Below are 26,444 nucleotides of genomic sequence, written 5' to 3'. Positions count from 1 at the left end.
CAAAAGATTGAGGAAAGCTATCTTCGCCTTTCCAGAATCTCGAATTGCTGCTACAACAGTGATCCAAATTTATAATTTGTAACAAGTCCCTTGCAAAACACTCTTAAGACAAGAATAAATAAACCTCCAAACGTTACTGCATGTCAAGATTGCATTTTGAGAAGATCTTACGTGATATACAACATTAAATCACTTGTCGTAATCTTCTGGATTTATGCAATGTTTCTGTGACCCATCACCTTGATGTTAGTAATGACTTCTTACTACAATCTTGATGAATAATGGGTCTACATTGCAGCCATTCTTAGCTTTGGACTATTTTGTATTACAATTTGCTGCATTGTTTTCTTTACGAAGTTTCTTTATCACATACTTATATTGTTTTCTTTATCGCATACCTATATGATGTACTGTGTTATTGTAAACTAGACCTGGGAAAAATATCAATTTAACATATAATATCGATATTTTTAAATATCGAAACTATGATATTTTAAAATAATCCTCAAGTTATGTCAGCAATACCATATCTTAGGATAAATATGTAACAATCCAAACATTTCTTCTATGCAATTACAGTAAACAATTCAGCTTACCTTTGGGTAATTTTGTATTACAACTTCCTGCATTGTTTTCTATACGAAGCTTAATGTACTGTGTTATTGCAAACAAGACCTGGAAAAAATATCAATTTAACATTTAATATCGATATTTTTAAACATCGAAACTATGTTTTTTTTTTAAAAATAATCCTCAAGATAGGTCAGTAATACCATAACTTAGGATAAATATCTAATATACTATAATATTGCGATCCTTGCCAACAACAATAGATATGGATTACTATAAGATCAATAGTATTAATAAAAATTATAATTATCGAATATCATGGTAATGCACCATTATATTGTGATCCTTATTGACAATAATAGATATAGACTACAGTAAAATCACGTGTAATAATAATAACGATAATTATTCAATATTATACTAATATACAATAATATTGTGGTCCCGATACGATAATATTAATTGATTCTTAATAAGATACGATAGTATTGTGACAACAATTAATACAGACTACTTAAAGATCATAAGTATTAATAATAACGATAATTAGCAATTATGATTTTATATTGCAAGTTTTGATAAATTTCATTAGTGTCAAGAGAATAAGTAAGAATATTGTAGATAAGCAAAATTAAAAAAATTAACGTGACATATTGGGAAATATAAATATTTTTGAACCATGTATTGCAGTAAACATATTTTGATTATGTCAACATTATTGCATACGTCATTGTTATCGAGCACATGCGATATACGTGATAGTAAAATCTGTGGAATCGAAAGCCCTGTGGTCAGTTGCATGGGTTCATGGATCTGGTGGCTCCTCTAGATTTAGGTCTAAATTGAAGAATTGCCACGCGAATAAGTGGTGCTGATATCTATCTATGGGGTTCTTAGCTAAGACGTACTCTCACCCTTGCGGTGCTCTCTTGTCAAACGAAAGGCGCAATTAATTCATGAAAGGCCAATGGCTGGTGACTTTGGCCTGTCCTAGTTTCATTAGAAGCAACAACATCTCCTTTGTTAAGAGATTGTGATAAGTAACAAGTTTTTTTGCAAATATATTTTCCAATTTTGCAATTTTAAGGATAAGTTTCTCTTAACGCTCTCCAAACGTTCTCTAAAGGCTATATTATAATATCGCTACCACTAACTATGCCAATTGAGTTTCACTTTTTGTCAATATATTTTAAACCGAACTTTTCTTTTAAGTATCAAAGAAATGTGTGAGAAAAAAAAACTTATGTAAAAGTTCTGGATTTTTCAGGATAGTTTGCGAAAGAATAATTTCAGTTAATAAACTGCGGTATATCAGTTTTTTTAATGATGTTTTAATTAAATCCAATAAATTTGAAAAAGGACATTGCGAAGTGAAGTAAAAATTTTATAATAATTAGAAAATAAAAAAATTAAAAAAAATTTGGAAATATATTCAAATAGTTTAATATATTAAAAATAAATGTTTACGATTAACCGATTAACATTAATTTTGCTAATTTAGCAAAACAGTTGATAAGTAAACATCCCAAGCGTTCTTTTTCAAAAAAAATTAAAAGGGTTTTTAAGGAAAAAAATAATGTCACACGTTTATAATTAATTAAATAGATAGCTGGATAAATTCCGTTAAATTAAAACCTTCCAATGATTTCTTTTTCATTGCATAGAAATTATTACTTTAAACTTTGTTTACAAAGCTCTGTGAATAAATTAATAAATGTTCACATTTTTTTCTTTGAAATTTTTCATTTTATTTTTTTCATTAAGTTTGAAAAAAAATATTAAACTTTTTAAGGAATTTTTTTTTCACTGTTATAGTTATTTTAAAGATGAATAAATTTCGTTTAATTTAAACTTGCTAATAATTTGATTTTTATATGGAAATTATTACTAAAAATTCTGTTTTGAAAGCTTATCAAATAAAGTAAAAAAATTATTTGATTTTATTTTTCTTTAATTATAAACGTTTATTTAATTCTATGAACCAATTTCATTAATATATTTTAAACAGTTTTAAAATATATAATTACCAATGTAGCTTGATTTCCCCTAAGCTAACATTTTCGTTTTGTTTGTAAATTTTATCACCTAACTTCAAATGGAAAGAAGATGAATTTTAAAAATTAACAGGTTTACGCTTTATTGCTTTAATTATATAAAGCAATGCATTTCGTTAGTGAATGGAAATGTGTACGCATGACAGCGCATTTAAATAATTACATTAATTATTCAAGTTATTTTGAAGAAATAAATAAATTTCTCATTACTTTATGCAGATATATCGTAATCTCGTATCGTGCTTTATTTCTGTCCTTAGGGGCGAATGTCTTTATAGAGATTGTTTATTTGTGGCTTTTCTAATTTTTAAGTTCAGTTATGTTGAAAATAAAGTGTTTTTTTTTATATTTCATTAAAATTTAATGATTTCATTTCCAATTTAAATCGAGGTTTTCTAAAATAATTTAAGATAATTCGAAATGAATTAGTTTTCTTTTTCTCCTTTACTTTTCTTTATTATTTTTGAAATTCAGATAGGATTTTGCAATTCGAATTTAAAAATATCTCAAGCACGTAGTTTATATAAATTGTTTGTCGCTATCTCATTGTGTGTTCTCTAATTATGTCATTGCCTATCATTTTCTATGAAAAAAATGCGGTTTAATACATTAATTAAAGTGAGAAAAAAGTTATTTGGTTCTAATCTAAGAAGTTAAAGTCATTATTAATTATGATCGGGCATTAATAAATTTTCATTATTTATTACAATAATTGGAAATTTGTAACTCACTTATAACATTTTCATGTACGAAATTACTAATATGATGTACCTATTAATAGGATACGCCGACATTACTATAGATTATACATTGAGACGAGAAACACATAATGGTCAAAAATACCAGATTATGGTAAAATTTACCGTGTTTGTGACTCGATGGGGACACCAAAAACCTTGGTAATTTTTACCGAAACGCTTCTTTATTGATTTTTTTTAAAAAAGAAATAAAGTATAGTTTTATAACGTGTGATAAAATTTGGTAAATGAGGTCAAATTTTGTAATTTTATCATGATACTTTAGAGCATGGCGTAAAAACCATTTATTCAGCTAAATTAACCATTCAGTCTTGTATTTTTTTACAAAATGAGTGGTAATAAAAAAAGTTTTTTTAAAACCAAAATTTCTGACAAACCGTTACCATATGGACGGAAAAATTTCAAAATAAATGGTTTAAAGGCAGTATATTTTCATTACCAGAATTGTATTTTATAACCATCGTTGAACAGCCGACCCAGTTTTGTGCTCACTGCAACTAAAGTTCAACTCCGTAAGGTTGAAATTTTGAACCCAATCCAGAAGGCAAGGGCAGTTCTGGATCAAGTATCGAGAATAATTTGCCTTCGTGGAGGATATTTTGATGGAACTAAACCGCAATTGCGTTACATGGAGAGAAAAACCACGAGGGTTAAATTATTTTTGCCTTACCAAACCTGAAACATTTTAAATTATGAATAAAAATATGTTTATTATTTTCAGTAATCTAAGTAATTAAGAGATTGACATTGCCCGGTTTACCCTGCACTGATATTTTTTTTAGGTTATGTGTCATCTGCAAGGTGTATGTTAGTCAAGTATACCCAATGCTGATTTTTTAAGGTTAATTACCACTACATATTTTACTCTCTATAATAAGGTGAAGGGCTGTCTTCGTGGTCCCAAATTCACCCATCGTGATTGTTCTACTGCCTACTTTAACGGAACAGTAATAAAAACAATTTAAAAACATTAAATCTAAGATATTTTAGTAAATATAACTGTAAGAATATAATTTTTGGTATCTAACATGTTTTCAGATTTTGATAGTTCTTTAAGATTATGTCCGATGGTTATAGAGTTTTTTACTTCCTCAAGAACTGCTTTTATCTTTTTTTCAAAAAGACGCATGGTGGTATTTTATTCATTAGCAATGTACTTTAAATTAGTCATAATTGCCAAAATATTATTATATCACATATTATAATTTTTTCACAAATATTATAACAACAGTATGTCTGCTACTAAAAGCAAAGTGGTTAAAATAACCTTAATAACCGTAACTGTGAGTTAATGTTTATTTACAGTAGAGACTCTAAAAATTCTTATTTACCAGATATAAGAGTCAATGGATAATTTGTTTCTTCCAAAATTTTTAGAATATACACTCATAAAAGTTGGCTCTACGTTGACCTATAATATAGGTATATGGTACCATAATACGGTACAAGTTTGCTGCAACAGGTTTGCTGAACGGTACATTTGCACAATATTAGAATGATTTTGTAAATAATTAATGCTATTTTTATTGCGCATGCGCAAAAATTTCCTAGTGTATGGCAATAATGATAAGGTATGGACGTAAGGGCAGCGGTACGGTTAACTGAACACAAATGCTATGCAAAATCACTCAAGTATGATTAAACTTGGATCCTTATTAAGGTTGCTGCAAGCTTGAGCGACATGTTAGTTCAAAACGCTTCGAAATTTTGCTCAGAGTGAACAATTTGTTTCGACGATGCATGTGGTTCGTCTGTGAAACAAATGAATTTTCGTGCTACACGTGTTTCATGTGTGAGAAACACGGTTTTCAGTTATACATGTGTTTCATGTCTGAGACACGCATATTTCGGTGGTATAAAAAGCAAGCACATCATAAATACAATCATCTATTACTAGTAAATGTACTAAATTTTTTCTTTTTTTTAGGAACACCTGGTTATAAAGGTGAAAAGGGGGATTTAGGAGATCGTGGACTTCCAGGCCAGCCTGGACCAAGAGGACCAAATGGTTTCCCTGGACTTCCTGGACCGGTTGGTCCAAAAGGTAGTTAGAACGAATAAAAATTTAAAGTTTATGGTTTTCAAGAACATCAAAAATTATATTAAACATTTAATATTCTATATAACTACACCTGACACAAATCCTGCTGAAATTTTGAAAGAATTTGTATACCAGTTCTCTTTAAAACAGCTTTAAAATATTTTTTTAAAGTTCTTTGATCTTTCGATGATCATAAAAATAAATAAAATATATTTTTACATGTTTTCAATTGAAGAACCATCCTGAAATCCCAAAACATATTTTTTTTCTGACGGTATACGAAAAATATAATACAAATAATATTCTAGAACAATTTTTCTTAATTCAAATCATAGAGAATTGCGCCATAATAAGATTTTTAAAACTATCCAACTATTAAGTTGTATGATATCACATCAGTAACATTTGTGAGTCTTGTTTATTATTGTTTCAGTTGATGCATTTTTAAAGTTCAGGTTTTAAATCTGACATAAAAGTAAGAGCTTTTAAAATCTAACTGCAATGAAAACTCTTGTTTCATATATAAAATGAAAAATATATGGAAAAATAAGAGTTCAATGTTTTCGATGGCTGCAAATCTTTAGAAAAAATGTCAAAATAAAGTTTAAAAAAATAGCGCTTAGTAATAAATGCTGTTCATTAAAGTTATGATTATCTCTTCTACGGTTTACAAACCAATATAAGCAATGTTTACAAACCAATATAAAAATCTGGTATCATTTAACAAGAAATTGCTTTTTTTTTTTAAAATGCAAATTCTCTCAAGTTATTTAAATTTTGATTTTTGTTAAGAAGTGAAGCAATTTTTTTAATACAAAAAATTTAACAATTAAAGAAATAAAAAAAGATTTTACGGAGATCTGAATGCACAATTTAGAAAACATTTTTAATATTTAATCCATGAAACCATAATCTTATAGGTGAATCCGGAATGTCTGGAATTCCCGGATTAGATGGTCGAGATGGAATTCCTGGGGAACCTGGTTTAGATGGTGTTCCTGGTCGAGATGGAATTGATGGGATACCTGGGCGTGATGGCATTCCTGGTTTACATGGAACTCCTGGAAGACCAGGAACAAATGGCACTCACGGTTTGTATATTGATATTTTTGTCGATGAATATGTTAATGAAGAGATTCATATCGGCTTGCACCAATTATATATATATATATATATATATNTATATATTACGCTATTACGCACATTCATATATTATCTCCATGTGAATATATATATATATATATATTACATATTACATATATTACATATACATATATATATTACATATTACATATATTACATATACATATATATATATATTACATATTACATATATTACATATACATATATATATATATATACACTGAGTGGCCAAATTATTATGACCACCTCAGAGTTTTATGCAAATGAGTTATCGCGTCACAGCGCTGCCTCTAGAGGGCAAGATAACTATAACACGGGAATGCTGGACAAGTGTGTCATCAGTTATAGTGTGCTGCTCGCTCAGATATGGGAAAAAAAGTGATTTAACTGAATTTCAGCGTGGAACGATTGTGGGTGCGAGATGTGTCTGAACGAGTATCAGCAAAACGGCTGCACTTGTGGAGTGTTCCAGAGCAACAGTTGTTAATGTGTACAAAGAATGGACAATCAAGCAAAAAACCGGGTCTCAACGTCAGACTTGTGGTCGTCACAGGATACTGAATGTTCCATCAGAGAGAAGGCTGGCTAGGGTTGTGCAGTGCAACAGGAGAGCAACAGTTCGACAAATTGCAAGTGATCTTAATCAAGGAGCAACTGTGAACGTCTCTGAACGGACTGTTCGACGCACATTGCGCCGTATAGGGTATGGAAGCAGACGACCTGTTCGCAAGCTTCTGCTGTATGCTTTAAATAAGCGCAGACGTCTCCAATTTGCAAAGGAGCACAAACATTGGACAGTAGATGACTGGAAGAGGGTCATGTGGTCCGATGAATCACGATTTCAATTGCATCGCGCAGATGGCAGGAAGAGAATATGGAGTAAACAGCACGAAAGCATGGACCCCAACTGCATTGCCACGACACTTCAAGCTGGTGGTGGCAACGTTATGGTATGGGGAATGTTCTCTTGGTATTGTATGGGTCCTTTAATTCCCGTACCACAACGCCTTAATGCCCAAGGGTATTTAAGTATCATGGCAGATCAAGTACATCCGTTTATGTCAATGGTGTACTCAGGCGGGGATGGATACTTCCAGCAGGACAACGCTGCTTGTCATAAAGCTGGCATTGTCCTCTGATGGTTCAAAGAGCATGACGGAGAATTTAACTTGCTTTATTGGCCAGCACAATCCCCAGGTCACAATCCAATTGAGAATTTGTGGGATGAAATTGAACGGGCTCTCTGACAGATGGATCCAGTACCATAAAATTTGCAGGTATTGGCAAGTTCAGTTCAGCGAGCATGATCTGGCATATCTTCTACCACCTACCAACATCTCATAGAATCCATACCCAGACGAATTAAGGCAGTAATGCTCGCAAAAAGTGGCCCAACAGCGTACTGAAGGGGTGGTCATAATAATTTGGCCACTCAGTGTATATTCTAGGATTTTCGTTTAATAGAAACTATTTTTATACTTATTGTCCAACTTTAGCTTCTTTAAATTAAATATCGTACTTAAGGTTATTAATTTTATATTTCTTAAACGGTAACCTGTTGGCCATCAGGTCTTTAGACTATGTGCTTCTGATATTACTCAATATGACAATTAAACTGACATAATTTGGATAATTAGTCAGTGTAAAGCAGCAGACATGAATATAAAACAGGTCTTTAGAGTACATACTTCCTCATGACAATACTGCTATTTCTCTATATTAAAATTAAACTGAGATAATTTGGATAATTAGGCAGAATAGAGAGCAGCTGACATGAACATAAGGCAAGTCTTCAGACTATGAGCTTCCTCATGACAATACTGCTGTTTCTCTGTGCGACTATTAAACTGAGATAATTGGGATAATTAGTCTGTGGAAAGCAGCAGACATGAACATAAAATGTGCAGCAGTCTGAAAGTTCACAAAGAGCATCGGATAGAAGAGGAGAATCGTTGTTAAGTACACTCCAGGATTTACAAAAGGAGGAGAAGGGTCTAAAGATGTTATTAAATTTTAACTGAGATACAAGTAATGGTGATTTCTCGAAATTAAATGTAATTTTTTTCCAAAATTGTCCGCAATCTCATTTTTTATAACAGATTGAGAGAATTTTTACTAGAAAGATAGCTAAGACTATTGAGTATTCAAAATTTCAATACTTTTACCCATCAAGCAAAATTTTACTATCAGCAACTTGACTAAAAAGTCAGTTTTTATCTGAATTAAATATGCAATCGAATTTGATGAGAAAATTTCATTTAGGAAAAAATGTCTAATTTTGACGTCATAAATTGAAATTAAAATTTTTGAAATATTTAAAATATTATCGATATTTAAACAAAAGGCAAAAATATTGAGTGGGAGATCGGTAAGATCAACTGTTGCTAACTAGTTTCACAAGAGATAAGCGATAAAAATTTACAACGATAAAAATTTATAACGATAAAAATAACGAGAGAAACTACCTCAGAAAACCACGACCCTTGTATATAGTCAAAAGAAGATTGGATATACTTAGTGCTATGTATAGATAAGCCAATACAACGTGAATTAAAATCAAATACATGCATATAAATGTGCTCTTTTTAATTTATTTCATATCTTGCATAGTTATTCTGTATTACTAAAATAAAATTTTTGTTTTCAGTCAAAATCAGATTGTATTAAGGTATAAAACACAATTAAGGTATACAACACAATCTAAAATGTTGTAGACAAAGTGAAAATCAAAGGAAATTATTTTTGTATGACTAGAAAAGAATAATATCCCTTAGAAACTATGAAGGAATATTATCCTTTCTCATCACTCTTTTAATGTCAGCTGTCATTGTAGGTGTCTGTTACGCTTTCAAAGATTCATTCTAAGCCTGTAGCATTCAAAAATTGCTGAATTTTTTTAATTTTTAATTTAAAATATCCTGAAAATTTGGAAAACTGCATCTAATGAGCATCAAATGACCTTTTTATCAATTCTAACTAATGTTACTTATTTTATTAAATTTTCTTTTAGAATTCTTAATGGCGCATTCTAGTCAGAATGATAGACCAGCTGTAATTCTCTTTTTTTACCTACTGATTAAAAGTGCAAAATATAAAAAATCTTTTAAGGACTCTTTCATCATCCCACCACAAAGACACATAGTCTGAAATTTCTATGCAATAGATAATATACCGTAATGATTTTAACAAATATTAACTTCATTTAATCACAACTCGGTGATAAGGCAAAGGATAATACCCCTTAATAAAGTGTTTTAGAGTATTACCACTCATTCAATAGTCTTTTAAACTTATAACAATCCATCATATACTTAAAATCATATTGGGTAATGAAGCAAAATTATTTTAAGTATCTTATAATTAAGGAACGTTAAACTTTTTTTAATCTTTTACTAAGCTGCTTTTAATCGCCATTGGGAACTGAGGCGAAAGATAAGATATCGTAACAATTGTTGAGAAATATTACCCCTCTTTTAATAGCCCAAGAAACTTTAAAATGCTATTGGTTAATGAGGCAACTATATAATGTACAGTTCAGTTGTTTAGTAATATTATCCCTACTCCAATCGTCTGTTGAGCTTTTTTTATTTACCGTAAGGTGATAAGGCAAAGTATAAAATAATTCTTAAAAAGTATTACCCCTCATTTATAGGCCATTAAACTTTTAATCGTCATTGGGTGATAAGACAAAACTATAATATAATTTATATAGGTTAGGGAAATTAACCTTTTTTAATAGCCCTTTAAATTTCGTCTAATCCCCACTCAGGGATGTGATAATACCATAGTATACCTTAATTGTTAAGAAATATTCTTCTTCTTTTAATAGCTCGATTATTATGGAATGCATACATTTAAAACAAAATAATATAGTAATATAGCGATAAAAAGCATTCTGCTTATCAATAGAAGCAGAAATTTTTAAATGCTTATTTAATTAATCATACTAAAGGAAAAGTTAAAACTTATAAAATTATGTCATACGTATGCAAGGTCTTTTATACTCTGAAACTTTCCAGTAATGAAATTACAAAATAATCTAACTGCAATTCCAACATTTGAATATAGATAGATCATTGCAGTAATTTTTATTTAAATATGTTAAAACTGTAATGTTGAAATTGAAGTGATAAAAATTGTATGTTAAAATTTAAATATGGGTAAATAAATTAATATTTAATTAGTAATTATTAAATTATTTCTTATATAAAGATAATTAATTAATGTCTAATTGAAGAAGATATGAATAATTAAAAGTTATTAATAATAATTTAATGAGGAAAATTCCATTCAACAAAATCCATGATTCACTTGCAACCAATAATTGAAAACGAATGATGACAAAAAAGGTAAATTAGTAAATTTTAGTATAAATCGTAGATTGTTTAATTTTTCAAAAACTTTGTCTCTTAGAACAATCATTTCACATTACTTTTGCATAATACGAGTATTTAAATGAAATTCAAAATTTCCATTTAATCTTTTAATCATCCAAGCAATTTATCATCTCACGAGTTTTCCTTGAACTTTTAAAAACTAATTTTCCGACACACTATTCATTACACAATTTAGTTCTGTCCTTAAAAGATGAATAATGGAATAAATTATAAAAATTAATTGTAGAAAAGAACAAAGTTATTAAAAGAGCAGTTAAACGTAATTCGGAAAAATCAATTATTGAAAGATGTTAGTGGTGCTCAGAAATTAATTCTCCCTCAATCCTTCTTCACTATATTTGAAGTATTGTCTAATGGTCATTATTGTAAAGTGGTTTGATAAATTCAAATTAAGCAATAATAATGTATTACTTGAAAACAATTTAAATAGTTTTGGTGAGAAATATACAGGTGAATGAGCAAAATGTATGTTTTACTCTGTGATTTATTTGTTAGGATTTACATGCAATTGTTCGTGCGTAAAGTTTTGTCTAACATTTAAATTGCTTAAATATTCAGTTAAAGCGATGAAAAGAAAATTGATTGTATTAGGAAGAATTGTTTGTATTGAAAAGCGAAATTATGCTTTATCGTTAGCGTTTCTGAATTCCGCAAATCTTCTACTGAACTTTTTTTAAAACAATTTTTAACAATTTACATTATTTATTTAACATGCCATTTCCAGAAGATAATAAAAAGTATGTATAAGATTTGGTTATTATATTTAGCTAAAGATAATGGAGCAGGCTTTTATATTCGTAAGAACTACAATAGTAAAAACGATTTGCTTTTAGGATATGATTTAACTCAAAATCATTATTAAGGTTGAGGTAAATTTGAACGTTATTATGGTAAAGCTATAATGGTACAAAATACTTCAAATTTTTTAAAAATGTAATAATTTACAATAAAAAAGCCAGTAAATATGGGGGAAAGAACGTAAGCACATGCGCTGTAAAAATTTCTAGATCAAAACACAATATAAAGTACCGGCACTTAGGGAGCATCATCCGTCAAATCCGTTTTTACCGTAAAATATCATACCGTAATTTTTAGAGTAATATTTATTTAATGAGAGTGATTCAGTGATTTTACGATAATTATTACTATAAAAATTACGGTTTATCAGATTGTTTGTTCCGTAACATGTTCCATTAAAAATTTATTTTACTGCAAAAATTTTTAGTTAGCACAAGAAACTATGAAGAAATTGGTATATCAAAATTTCACTGTCTTTAGTTGTTTAATATTTAAAGCATTTAATATCTGAATAAATATAGTTTTCGAATGCTTTGAGTTTTTGATGGGATAGAGCTTCCTTAAAAATCATCAAAAGGAAGGAATAGAAATATGTTAAGAACCACTGATTTAAATGATCAGTTTAAACCATTACAACGTGGGATTTTAAATTTTTTGTATCAAAATTTAGACTGTACATATGTTATTAGAAAATATTATTGAATATTATTTAAAGCAGCATTCATGCAGAAATATATAGATTATAATTGAATTAATTTTCATTTAGAATGTTTAGTTCTTGCAGTATAGAAGTGAAATTTCAAAATGCATATTGGTATTTATAATAGAAATTATATATTTCAAAATGATGCAAAGAGTAACATAATAAAGATATAACATAATTTTTACAGGTATACCAGGGTCTCCAGGTCCAAGAGGTCCACCTGGTCCACCGGGACCTACAGGTAAGATTTTAGCTGCAAAAATTCTGAAATTCTATATTGGAAAGTAATTTCTGTTATTAAATAAAGAGTGAGTAAAAGAACAACAGTTTAGCAACACAAATGTATTCACTCTGCAGTTTTCAGTATAACTCTGAGTGTTTTTTACTTTTTCTTACCTACTGGTTGTTCTTACCTACTGGTTTTTCTTTCCTACAGGTTTTGTTTTCTAAATCATTTTTCTTTATTTTTAATTATTATAAATTTTCCTAATTTTTTTTTCTTAACTCCTTTCCCCTCGCTTTCGTCGAAATAACGAGGTGAGCTTTCGCTTCCTTTTTTCTCGTGTCTGTGATATTTCCGGGCTAGAGCGTTCAAAAGTAGTGCACCAAAAAGGTTTAAATATATCCATCTCTTGTGTCCAGAATTTTTATATGTCTTATTTTGCGCACTAGTGGCTGCACCAGACTACTTATAATTTAACTAGAGACAGTTTATTTGAAATTAGGTTTTACTACTATCTAAATGTATGTATTTCGCATTCTTAGCTCAACTGCTTATGCTCTTTGTGAATACACGTTGCGTGATAAAATATTATTTAAATAATGAGTACATTATCCAGAGAAACATGGTTATCGGGAATACGTATGGAGTTTGAAATATCAAACTAAAAAAAAAAAAAAAACATTCCAAAAATTAAAAAAAAATACATATGTTGTATATACATCGTATTATATATAATTTTCTTGAATAAAAAAATAGGCACTTTTATGACTGTTTTCTAGAAAATAATTAAAGGAATGTAATAAGATAAGCTAAAAGGAATAAAAACATAAAATATATGTATACAAAAGAGGGAGAAATTCTAGATCGCGTGCAAAAAAACTAAATAAAATAGCATCTGAAAACACGAAATTCTTTGTCTTTCTTCAAGAGAGACACGTGCTTCTTACAGCTGCCACGCCTTTTCATTATTATCTTGAGTGGAACGAAGTATGGTTATGTCATATCTAGGACAACCTGTCGGAGGTTGCCCTCCTCTACAAACTCTAATGTTTTATTAACCATAAACTTTGTCGAACGTTACATAGCATTTATTTAAGGTTGAGATATTTTTGGAGCATGTATTATAAAGACGTCAAAAGTTCACGAAAAACTGAATTCTTCGTATTTTTTTTCCTTATATATTTATGAATTTAGCAAATATGATCTACATGAAAGAATCTTGGTCATCTACTTTGTTATGCAAATGGAACTGAAAAAAGCTATCAAAATCTTTATAACAAGATTATTTAGTTCAATATTATATATATATATATACATAGTTAGAATTTTCTTTTCGTTTGCTTAATTTTTTGAATTTTATGAAAAGAAAGCGCTTCAGAAGTATCATATTTGTTAACCTAACAATATTTGTTGTAATTTGTAATTTAAAAAGTGTTTTATTTAGTATCTAAATAAATTTTAAGTTTTTAAAAAAAAAGAGAAAGAAAGAGAAAACATGGAAAATAATTTAATGAAGAGAAGTCAAAAATTTAAAAAAAAAATATGGAATTTTATTTTTGTTTCTTATTTTCATTTTTATAATTTTTCTACTTTTTTCATTAATCTTTATTATGTTATTTTCCATTTTTTCTCAATATTTTTATAATTTTGCCTTCCTTCCTCATAACATTTAATTTGAAGTATGAAGCTCAACTAAATATTTTAATTATAAACGTATGAATGCGCGAAATTAATTCATTAATTTCCCGAGATAATATTACAGGTATAAGTTTTCGAGTATATTTATTAAGAAAACTTTATGTAGTTCTTATATAGTTTATTTTGCACAGTTTCACAAGGGTGCAGTTTTTCTAGATAAAATATTTTGATAAATGAGTTCAGAAAATGTAATTGAGTGGTAAATATTTTATAGAGTACTTATGAAGCTTTAGTATGATTTTTTTGAAGAATAAAAAAAGAAAAGGATCAAAGACTGAAAGCTGCAATTTTCTCTCTAGGAAATCCATCATCGTTTAAAATGGATTTTTTGCATGCAAGTAACGATTTTTAATGTTTCAAAAATCTTTTCTATTTACGCATTTTTTTTCTTTTTATCTCATTTAAGAAAGAAACATTACATTTAAATATAATAATAAATCTTATCCGAATAGTCCTTTTTTCTATAAAGAGAAGTGTAATTATTCTGCAAGTAGGTTAATATGATTTTTTTCATTTTAATGCTTCATATTTTATTTATGAATATTTTCTTCACCATTGATAAGATTTCTAAAAATTAATGTTTTAAAATATTTAATGGGGCACTTAGTATATAAATCATTTTTGAATAAGCAGTATAAATAACGATCGGGTATTACACTAAAAAACATTTTTAAAACTGCTACACACAAAATTTTCATTTCTTGTTATTTTACACAATTTTGTTATAAATTCCAAATATAAAAAGTATTATAGTTTCACTAAACTGAAATAAAATAGCAATAAAATAAGAAAAAATCAGGTTATGGGCTGTCGTGTCACGAATTAGAGACTTTTTTTACATCTTCTCAAGCTGAGTGAATAATTCAATGTTGTTGTTGAATGTTTTTTGATTTTCTTTATTTTTTGTACCGTCATGTGGGGCTACTTTGTGCAGGATTTCGCAGTTTATGAACTTTGACATGTCAAAAAACTATGTTAATTCAAACTTTAGTAAAATTTATCGATATTATATTCATAACTGGACTCAGACGAGTGAATTTGATCAATATCGGCATTATTTGTATGTAATATTTTCAAATAATAAGTCAAAACATACCTTGCACAAAGTAGCCTCCTTGCACATACCTTGCACTCATCCTTGTTTGGTGTACAGAGTACATCACAAGAAGATAAGCGAATTTTTCCATGACGTAAGAGTGATGGCTCGAACTTGTCAACCAGTGCAAGGGATTTGGGGCAAATACTGCACTGAAAATAAAGTTTTGCTAAAATGACGATACTGTATGGTAAAGACCCTTAATATAGTCCTGGTTATAAAACCAAAATATACAGTATTTAAACCATTCGCACGGTAATGGCATCCCTTCATAAAATTCGGAAATTTCGTTTTTAAAAATTATGCTTTTTTTTGTCACATATTTAGTAAGAATACAAAAACTGAAACGAAAATTTACCGAAAAACAGTTTTATGTATACTTTAAAATATCATATATGATACAATTAAAAAAATCTAACACATTACCAAATTTTAGCACACATTATAATAATATATTTCATTTACCAAGCAATTTGATAAAAATTACTGTGCTTTTTGCTGTTTCCATAAGAGTCAGAAACACGGTAAGTTTTACCATATTTTAAAAATTTTGATCAACTTTTTTTCACTGTGTGCTACTATTATTTTGTAAAGGTAAGGATTGAACTTTTGCGACCCTTAGTGTATGAATTGTACATTATGTGCATTTTACGATATCAATAAACTATTTAATCACGATATTTCGCAATGCATATCAAAAATAATTACTATAAATTTGTATTAATTAGCATAATTGTGAGCTAAAATAATTTATATTCTTTTAAACTTTTGAAATTTTAAATGATAATAGCGAATGTTTGAATAAACCAGACGAATAGCTTCTGTATAATTAAATATCTAAAACGATGAATGTTTGAAAATTTCCTTTCACCGTCAGGAAAACTGTTTGGCATGTTCCTTTGAAATCTCATATTTTGTCTTTAAATCCATTATTTTTTGTCTTTGAAATTACTTGTAAATAATCTAGATACCTAATAATTCAAAAAATTTTTGATTACAAAAATGTTTTGTTGATTTACTGCTGGGAACATATTCTTGTTTGCGTAATCAGAATAATTTTTTTCTGGTAACATCTTTTAAAACCTGTTGATTTTTTTCTCCACTTTTTAAAAGAAATCAAGACTTCTTCCTTTAGGCCTTTGGATTAAAGTATCATTTACTTAAAATGAAGAGAAAAAAAATTGTCTTGAAAGATTAAATGAGTCAAACAAAATAAAAATTTTACGGTATGAAGGACTTCATAGAAAAAAAATTTTTAATTGTGCTCTGATAATTAATTCCGGAAGGTATTTGTAGTTATTAAGTGGTCCTCAGATGTAAGATTTCTTTTGCCTAAGTTTTTACTGCAGCTCCTGTCATTAATTTTGCGTCTTTTTCTGTTTACGTTACTTTTCCGTTTCAGATTTAACAGGATCTAGAAAGAAAAAGAATTTTTTTAAAGCACGCACACACAAAAGTTTTTTTTCTTTTTAATCAATAATGAAATATCCATCTTTTGTATATTTTATCAAACACAGAGTGTCCTAAAAATTAGAGAAAAATGTTAATATCCATTAAAGAAAAATGGAGTGGGACTATTATTTGCTTTCTATTTAGGAAATTAAGTATTTCTCTCAAACGTCTGAAATTAGTTACGAACTCCGTCATCAGATGCAGGACTAAAGAGAATAGAAGGGCTAGTTCACTCCGCTCTTAGAGCTGAAGCTACGATTTCCCTCCTCATGACGTCACTGTGTCCACAGATCTCGGAGATTGCAAGCAAAGATATTATGATAACTTTGCATCTTTCTCCTAGTAAAAATAAGTCAGACTTTTTCTGGTTATTAGCTTTCAAACTTTACGTAATTAACACATTATTTCAATTCATAAACATAGTTTTAAAAAAACTTTCTTGGTTNGACTTTGCCATTATACTATGTATAATTACTTTGAAAACATCTGTTTCAAAGTTTTTGATCAATAACAGCGCCATATGTTAACAAATTTTGTAACTAATTTTAAAACTTAAAGAGACTAATATATATATATTAGCTCTTCCTGCCGTTCTGTAATTAGGTTTACAAATATCTTATCATTTTGAGAACAAAAATGCACATGTTTGTGCTGTTTAAATTTAGTCCCCCACTTGTACACTAAAATAAATTTAAGGAAGAATCTGTCCAATTGTTTTTCTGATTATATAAAAGATATTTTTTTTAAATGACTCTATCACTCTCTCTTTCAAGATTGGCGTACTACTGAAACTTTTCTTTTTGTAAAAGAATCGAAAAATTCTCGCTGCAGGAACACTTCTTTTTAACCCACTCGATAAAAAGTATCATTTAGTTGAAACGTTGAAGAAATAAAACTACGAATGGAATCGGCCAACTATCTTGAAAGATTAAACGAGCAAAACTAAATCAAAATTTCTCGACGACTGTTAAAATTCCAAATGTACCCGGGTAAAGTGTTCTGGGAGGCATTTGCAGATAATAAGTGACTTCAAGAGATTCAAGATTTCTTTACCCTACCATTTTTCTGCATTTCTGCCCTTTCTGTCACCATTTTCACGTTCGTTTTTTTCCCTTTCCAGGTTTACCAGGTCCCAGAGGGAAAAAAGGAGTTCCAGGAAAAGCAGGAACGCCGGGTATGAATGAGTTTTCCTGAATTCTTTCTTTTTGCCTTTTTCTTATTATTGCTCCTTATTTTTTCGTCTCCGCATTTTGTTAAGAAGGTTTATTGAATTGTGGAATGAATTTTTCCGGATAAATGCCTGCTTTTAAGAAAGAATGTTGTTGCCACAATCTTTTATTATCAGATATTATTTTTCTTGTAATAAAATATGAATTTGATATTAAATGGGGGAAAGTATTTATTGGTTCAAAGAAAGCATATATTTTACATAAAATGCTTACTTTAATTTGATTATTTACTCAATATATTTCCTTGTTGACAATTGGATTTATTTAAAACAATGTTTAATATCAGTTATTTGTGTATGTTATAAGTGTTTATTTTTAATTAATTTAATTTTTGTTGAGCTATAACGAGTCTTAATGCTATAATGTTGTTTCAAATTTGGTGTTAATTTGAGCCTTATTGCAGTTCTTTTTAAACTTAACAACATTATAATTTGACTCACCTTGACCAACTTTAAAATGTATAATTCATGATACATTTCAGGTAAAAGGATCGATTAATTCCCTTATTGTAGAATATTATATCAAACTAACCAAACTGATGTTCATGACCTAGCAGAAAAATAAGTTGGGCCCTCATTGGGCCAAATATTCATAAATCTTGGCTCAAAAGGCCGTTATTACTCCGATATTGGTTTATTATAGAATTTTTCGATTCACCAAATAATTTACAGTCATTTTACAACCAATATCGGTTCTGTATAGAATTGTGAAATTCACCAGATATTTTATATCAATTATTTAGCAAATACAGGTTCCATATTGGACATTGTAGGCTCTATATTTGCCAATATAGTACGTCTTTCACCAATATTAAAGAAATCTAAACACCCCAATACTGGTCCCTCAATGCATGATCCATGCGACATGACCCATATTGAGCCAATTTTAAACCCAACTGGGACCAAGGTAAAATTGTTACTAGGGAGGAGAAGGCTTTTCATTGATCTTGTGTCGAGAATAAAGCTTTGAGACCAGTTAACGTCGTTCATTACAATCTTATTCAAAGTGAATATTTCAAAACTTTTTAAATCATCTATCAAATGTAAATGTTTTTATAGCAAATATATCGAAAAGTAATCATGTTTGTACATTTTGCTTCTCAATGGAGAATAAAGAAATAAAACGCGTAGTAAAACACTATAGGAAAAAAATAATAAACTGTTTAATTTAATATGTCATTGCAATTTTTTTAGTGTTACAAAAAACTTACGATATACGCTCTATTTGTCAGCTTTAAGGAAAAATTACTGTAAACTGGATTCTTTACAATGCCATTTAAATTTTGCTGTAAATTATAAGCACGCTTTACATATACCGGTTCCTCTGTTAGTTATACTTTAACAGAGGGTCCCTTCGACGTAGATGGGAACCCAATGTCCCTTTTCTACATTTTTTTTACTCTTACAAGCAGAAATATATTTTGGTATTTTTTAATTATAAAAAAATACAGTCTAATAGTTACTGAAATAAAATCTCTTAGATTATGGGAATTATATTTGTACAAAAATAGTAAATCAGGAATTGTTTTTGAAAATGGAAGAAATTTTAATGGTGGATAACTGTTTCTCCTTGATCGAAATAATTGCAAACCGGTGCAAATTTGAAAAATTATTGTTTGAAAATTTTACCTTTAACCTTTTGCCTACGGCGTCTGATAGCACCTGCTATTCTGGACCATCAGTTGTACCTGCAAAAGGTTAAAGCAAAAAAAAAAAAAGAAGAAGAAGAAAAAAAACAGATAAATCATGCTGTATTTTATAACCACAAATAAGTAAAATGCTACTATAATATAATTAGAGTTTTTTTTAATTAAATCAATACAAAGTTAAGAAAAAAGTATGAAAAATATGTTTACTAAAAATTCTGTATCAAAGGATTAAATGTCTTTTTCATTCTATTTTGAGTTATTTTTCTACCAGTATGATTCAAAAGTAAACGTACTCATTTCGAATACTGGTGAGCTCGGAAACTACTTGATTTTTGTATTGCTTTAGTACCACTATGAATACTTTACTCTAGTAGAGAAAAATTATGATTTTTTTGACACTGTACGAAGTTAAACTTTACGATTATAAAGAATATTTTAAACAAAAATTAACGTTATTTGAAAACTTTTTTTTAAACAGGTGTTCCTGGAATTAAGGCTTGGACTGTAAATGGGACAGAAACAAGAACTCTTTTAAGTAAGTTTTGATTGTTTAATATTTAGCTTGTTAACTGCTTATTTTGAAAGCAGTCGTTAATTCAAAAGTATATTATTAAAGCATTTTATTATGTTATTTTCAAAACACATTATGTTTTGAGAATCTCTGCAACCAACAAAAATAAATTAGTAAATAAATAAAAAAGTCGCAGTTAATGTGCTAAACGCTAGCTATGAAGACAAAGCTATAATTTTAAACTACATGCAATCTTGCTCTATAGATTAACCTGGACTTTAAAGCATACAAATAACTTAATATTACGTAATAATGTCTTAATAAAACTAAAACTAAACTCAGTGACTTCAGAGTCTATTTTTTGTCGAAATATATAAGATTTAAACTGTTACGTATAACAGGGAGTCGCATACATGTTGTGACAAACATTTAGAGGAGTTATGGCACACAACCAGGTTTAAAATTGCATAGAAACCCATGCTTGGAAAAGTCATCATACGCCGCTAGGGGTGCTTTCCTATCATGAACTGTTTCTTCATGTGCTTCCGAACAGGTCCGAATAGGGAAATGCCCCTATCAACGTACGACAGCATTCCCGGCCTTGAGTTCGTAAGCACTTTTAATCCTAATGATATACCTTAACTCCCCTAGATGTATTTCACAACGTTTATGCGCCTCCCTGTTTTATATATAACGCTTTTAAACTTGTACATTTTTAAAAAAATAGACTTAATATGTCATTTTTAAAAATTCTGCAGCTTTAGACGCAAAAGTAATTTCAAATTTGAAATCCGCTCATCCGAATCAGACAAAATAAAGTATTTGTATAAATGCAACAAAAAATTTGTTCTCCGAAAAAAAATCTCCATCCCTTTAAAGAAATGATGCTTTGTTGCGGGAAACTTGTTTTGATGGATCATTTGGCAAATGTATTTTGATGATTTATCTTTCCAAATTGAATCTTTGAATAATATTAATAATAATTTAAATAAAATAAAATAAAAAAACTTTTTGCCTTAATACACCAAAGCAAATGAGAGAGAAAAAAATATTCTTTTTCAGGTGAAAGAATAAAACAAATATTCCTTTTTGGCTTCCATTAAGTGAAGAAAAATATCAATGGCTTCCAGAGAACGTGTTTCATTATTTGTTTCGCGTCGTTTGGTGGCAGACTCTTTTGAGATCGGTCGTTGGATCACAGATAGCCATCTTTGGAGTCACATTTCCGATGCCGGATGTCCGGATCGAAATTTAATTTCCGGCTTCATACTAAATTCTCTCGATGAGATTTCTTTGTCAGGTAATAAAAGCCACAGTAAGGCATTGTAGAAGAACCCAAACATTCCGTACGTTGTTTTCTGTGGCTAAATATCTTTCCAAATCAAAAAATTCCATGTTTTTTTATAGATGGCATATAAAAATAACGTTTTTGTCCTAGCAATATAAATATGTAGGTAAAAGTACCTAGATTTAATTTTATTATTTTCTTTAATAAGAATACCATGAAGCCGGAATGGACTAAGGGATATGGCATTTGTCGCCCAAAGAAGCAACCCAGGTTCGGATCCCAATGATGGCTGATTAATTTGTATATTGCTCTCGCTCGCATCAACTACAGTACTGACTTAAAGTATCCTAATTGGTAAATGGAGCATGCGTTAGGGGTTTCTTTTTCCTATGGTTGACTGTGGTAGAGCTTCATATTTTTCTCCTCTATTTAATACGGATATGGGTTAGATTCACTCAAAAAGTCCCCCACAAGGATGAGTTTTGAGGAGTACTCTTGTCTTCTTGTTTGGGTTCAAAAATACGAATTGAAACATGGATAGGCCAAAGTATGCCAATAATGTGTTGCCTTATTCTTACGGAATGAGTCTAAGATAGTTCTTGGATGGAACGTGTATTCTTTTAATTGCTGTCTTTAGTTATTATCGGTATGTAGATACGTTGGTAAAGTTTGTATAGGTATTCCATTATGAAGCTTCTATTAATTTCTTTTTCTACCTACTTTTTCTTTTTTTTTTGCAGTAAATTTTTACGCAATGCTGTAGTACCTGATTGGTACTACAGCATGCATAAAACTTTACTGCAAAATATATGTGGCTAACTTTCAAAACTGTTTATTTTTGCCTCAATAAAGTATTGAGAAAATTTTTTTTCTCTTTAGTACCTCCTGCAATAGTAGACGTAGATCCACCTTCTTCCATAATGGTGGATGAAGGACATAGGGTACAGCTAAAATGCACAGCTACCGGTTTCCCTGAACCACAATATACCTGGAGAAGTGATGAAAATAAACCCATACATTTTAGATCTTGGAAACGTAGGTATAATTCAAATCCATGCTTGTTAAAATTGTGATTGTTAAAATTTTCTATTCAAGTAGTCTTGTGATTGTTAAAATTTTTTATTCAACTAATTTTTTTTTCTTTTCTAGAGTCAGACTACACAATTTTTTTCTTCCAACTTTTAACATTGTTAGCGGTGAACAATTTAAGTTACTGTCGGACAATCCCGAGTTGAGCCCTCGATCTAATGGAACGCAATCCCACCGAGAGCTCATCTCGTAATTGCAAGAAAGTCTGCTGATCTTAATCTTTAATCTGAATAATCTCATTAAGAGCAACTGAAAATTTCATTGATATTTGAAAAGAGTTATAAAACTTAAAAAGAAATAACATTCAACATTTAAAAATAAATTTTAAAACTTGCTTATTTAAAATACATGTTAAATGGAACTTTTTTAAAAGAACAAAATGCCTTATTTAACTTAGATATTAGTTATATAGTTTATTTTAAAAGAGATGCAACGATGCAAATTTTTGATTTAGTAATGTACCGTACTAAATACAGTTTGCAATTGGACTTTTAAATTATAAAACTTCCCCTCGTCTAAGATGTCATATTCACATTTCACATGAAAATTAACCTCATTTGCACATTAAAATGTATCTATTTTGTAACATTTGTGCCTGGTACTCATAATTAAATAGCTATGTGGAAGTCCTGTAATCCCAGTGATGCTTTAGTTGTGCACTAGTATAATTAGATATTTGCAACTAATAACACGGTTGTTCACGGCGTATAAATGATTAAGGCTTGGGCTTATTATGAAGTTGAATCTTTCTTTGGATCAGATTAAAATGGATACCTGCAAACGACGTCATGCGTTTGTGTCGAAGCTGATTGGCTGACCCTCGCGAGACGTCGTTTAGAAGTATCTAAATCTGAAAAATGAATCCTTCTTGTATTAGAAGCTATATCTTTCGAAAAAGCTTTATTTTTTCGAAAAAGTATTGTTTTTATATTCATAATGGAATTATAGAGTTATAAAATTATCTCAGAGGAGCTGGAATGTAATCAATCTTCCCAATTTAAATGAGCTTCGTGGGTAAGATAATATTTCTGACACTTATAGTACTTGAATGGTTACTTTCCGTAGAAAATTATTCGTTTGTCTATATTAAGAATGTTTTTGTAACTTAACTAAGAAGATCCTTTATGTCGGAAAGTCATTAAGTAGATAATTTTGATTACTTTTCGGCGTAAACAGGGGTTTTAGATGAGTTCTTATTTCTTCCGTTAAGTACTTGAAGGGTTGTATTTTGTATAAATTCTGTTCAGTTGTACAAATTACGTACTTTCGTAAACTTTTTTCTTAAAACTTATCCAAGACCATTTATGTTGAAAAAATATCAAGTAGATAATTTTTTTTCTCTTAAAAGGCTCTTGTGTAATTGTCTCATTTTATATTTCTGTCCTTTAGTGTCAGAATGGTAATTATCTGTTTGAACAATAGGTTTTTCTTAAAATTTCGTTTTAAGATTTATCTCAGAAATTAGTTTATGCTGGAAATAGAGCAAATAGATAATTTTGATTGCTTTTCTGAGTAAACTCTTCTGCGTTTGTTCTTGGATGAGGTCCTATTTCTTCCATTTAGTACTTGAATGGTCATTTTCTGCTACCTGTTAACTTTTCGACATTGCGCTTTTTAGAAAATATTTTTTTCTTAAAAGAGACTATATAAGGAACTATCATGCCGGAAAGTAATCAAATAGATTATTTTGGCTACTTTCTGGCGTAAATGGGAGATATGGGTAAACTCATATTTCTTAATAGTACCGGATTGGTCGTTTTCTGTATTAACCTGTTCATTTACCCATATTAATTTTCTTAAATGTCTTAAAACTTACTCGAGATGCTCGTTCATGCAGAAAAGAATTTAAATAGGCAATTTTGGTTACTTTCCTGCTCAAACGAGAATTTTAGTGCAGACTCGGATTTTTTTCTGAAAGATCCTTAGTATTGCTTGCTGCAAAAACTCGTTTTTGTAATTTTTAAACTCAATTTAGAATTTAATAGAAATTAAAATTAATTTTAGTGCTAATGGACTATATATTAATATTTGCATAGTTTAAAATGATCTTAGCAAACTCTTTGTGTTGAGACACGAAATAAACAATTCAGCGACTTAAAATGTGATTTTGACTACAAATGCATCAATGAACAATTCTTTATTGCATCTTCACCCATATGATTTTGTTTTCTCTAGAGTCTTCTGTGAACTCTGATGTTCTCGAAATTTCTCGTGTTAGCCGAGATCACATGGGTATTTATATGTGTATTGCTTCAAACGGAATTCCACCTCCAGCTATCCATAAAACTAAGTTGGAAGTAGCATGTAAGTAACGTTTACGTTTACCTTTCCCTTAAGGGGAAGCGATAAACTTTAATATGTCATTCTTTATAGGATTCGAAACACAGACTTAAAATTTCTGATTTTTTTTTTATCTTAGAGAAGAAAACGCTAATGACTATCTTTCATGTTTTAACCTTACATTTGAACTAGAATGATACATTGTATTTGGATTTTAATAATATTTTTATTTCGAATTCAAGATGATTATTACCTTTATCAAAATACTTTGCAAAATACTTGACTACTCAGCAAGTATACCATTCGATAAAATGTAATAAAATTTTATATAAATATGTTATAAGATATGCCTTCAAAAATAGTTATTGCAATAATTATCCAGATGTCACGATTGCGATAACATCATTTTGAAATTTTGAAATGGCAACACCTTTTTTTGAATTCAAGTAAATGATCAACTTGAATCAATGGAAAGTTATTCACTTTTTTTAAAAAAAAATACACGAAAACTAGCATTTAAAAACAAATTCTAACAACTTAATATCGTTTATATACTATATATATAGGTAATAAATTATAAATAAATAAGTATTTACCTCACATAAGCGAGCGCCACTTCCAGGCTGCCAGCTGTATCTTCTGCAACTTATTATGAATTTCTTCTTTCAAACTTGATGAAAATCGGAACATTCGAAAGTTTTTTTTTCTTTCTTTTTTTGAAGTGTTTTTCCAATTTGCCGCCACACAACCACCTATATCAATAATTTTAAGTATCCATATAGCATTCAAATTCTCACCCTGATGCTAGCATAACGTAACTTGCGAACTTGTCTGCTCCATAATAGCGGATAGTTCAGCTCTCATAGCGTAGGAGCCTTAGCGCAAATCAATGCATTTGAATTATCAAGATGAAGTTATAAACGCCTCTTATTGTGCTGCCATCTGCCAATATTATAGAGAACGTCAGGAATAAGTTGAATTGATGCTTTTTTTTATAAAATCTTGATCCTCGCAGTTAATAACTTAAGATAGAGTTAAACGATTTTATTGTATGAAGAAAAGCAGCAGGTGCTATTTTTATTAGGATCAAATAATCGCTTCAGGCAAATGAGTTATTGTGGACAATAATGCCGCTGAAAGGCTAGTGTTAGCAAAGAAGAGAAAAAAAATTTCTTGGCAAGTTCTGAAAACTTTATTTCTGGTGCAAGAGAGTTTGTGTCGATTCATTCTAATGCTTCATTACAGACAGATTCCCTTTTTCTTCTAGTTGAGTTGCTAAGTATAATTCCTTATAATGGACGGTGTTTTCTGCACTAGGGGGCACTGCAGGCTCTTTATCTCTCATATTAGCATGATAATGTATCCTCTGCATTTTTGAGGCCATTNCCACTTTGATAAATGTAAACTAATGCGAACCTTACAATTAAATTATTAATTCCTTCGTATATTATTGGTTTAAGTTGTC

The 26,444-nt window shown here is 29.5% G+C and overlaps 1 protein-coding gene across 1 annotated transcript in view; it reads left to right on the top strand.

The window, feature by feature from the left end:
* LOC107445460 (uncharacterized) overlaps positions 1-26,444 on the top strand; it is a 202,416-nt gene that overhangs the window by 162,188 nt on the left and 13,784 nt on the right. Inside the window, exons 3-9 of the mRNA XM_021144441.3 lie at positions 5,310-5,426; positions 6,344-6,514; positions 12,653-12,706; positions 18,055-18,108; positions 20,290-20,346; positions 22,490-22,645; positions 24,875-25,003. Coding sequence (XP_021000100.1) covers positions 5,310-5,426; positions 6,344-6,514; positions 12,653-12,706; positions 18,055-18,108; positions 20,290-20,346; positions 22,490-22,645; positions 24,875-25,003 — 738 coding nt within the window. The remainder of the gene's footprint in view (positions 1-5,309; positions 5,427-6,343; positions 6,515-12,652; positions 12,707-18,054; positions 18,109-20,289; positions 20,347-22,489; positions 22,646-24,874; positions 25,004-26,444) is intronic.

Source organism: Parasteatoda tepidariorum, chromosome 7, assembly GCF_043381705.1.
Source record: "Parasteatoda tepidariorum isolate YZ-2023 chromosome 7, CAS_Ptep_4.0, whole genome shotgun sequence".
In the NCBI taxonomy this organism is placed as follows: domain Eukaryota; kingdom Metazoa; phylum Arthropoda; class Arachnida; order Araneae; family Theridiidae; genus Parasteatoda; species Parasteatoda tepidariorum.
The sequence above is the reverse complement of the archived record's forward strand: the minus strand, read 5'-3'. Positions and strand labels throughout refer to the sequence as shown.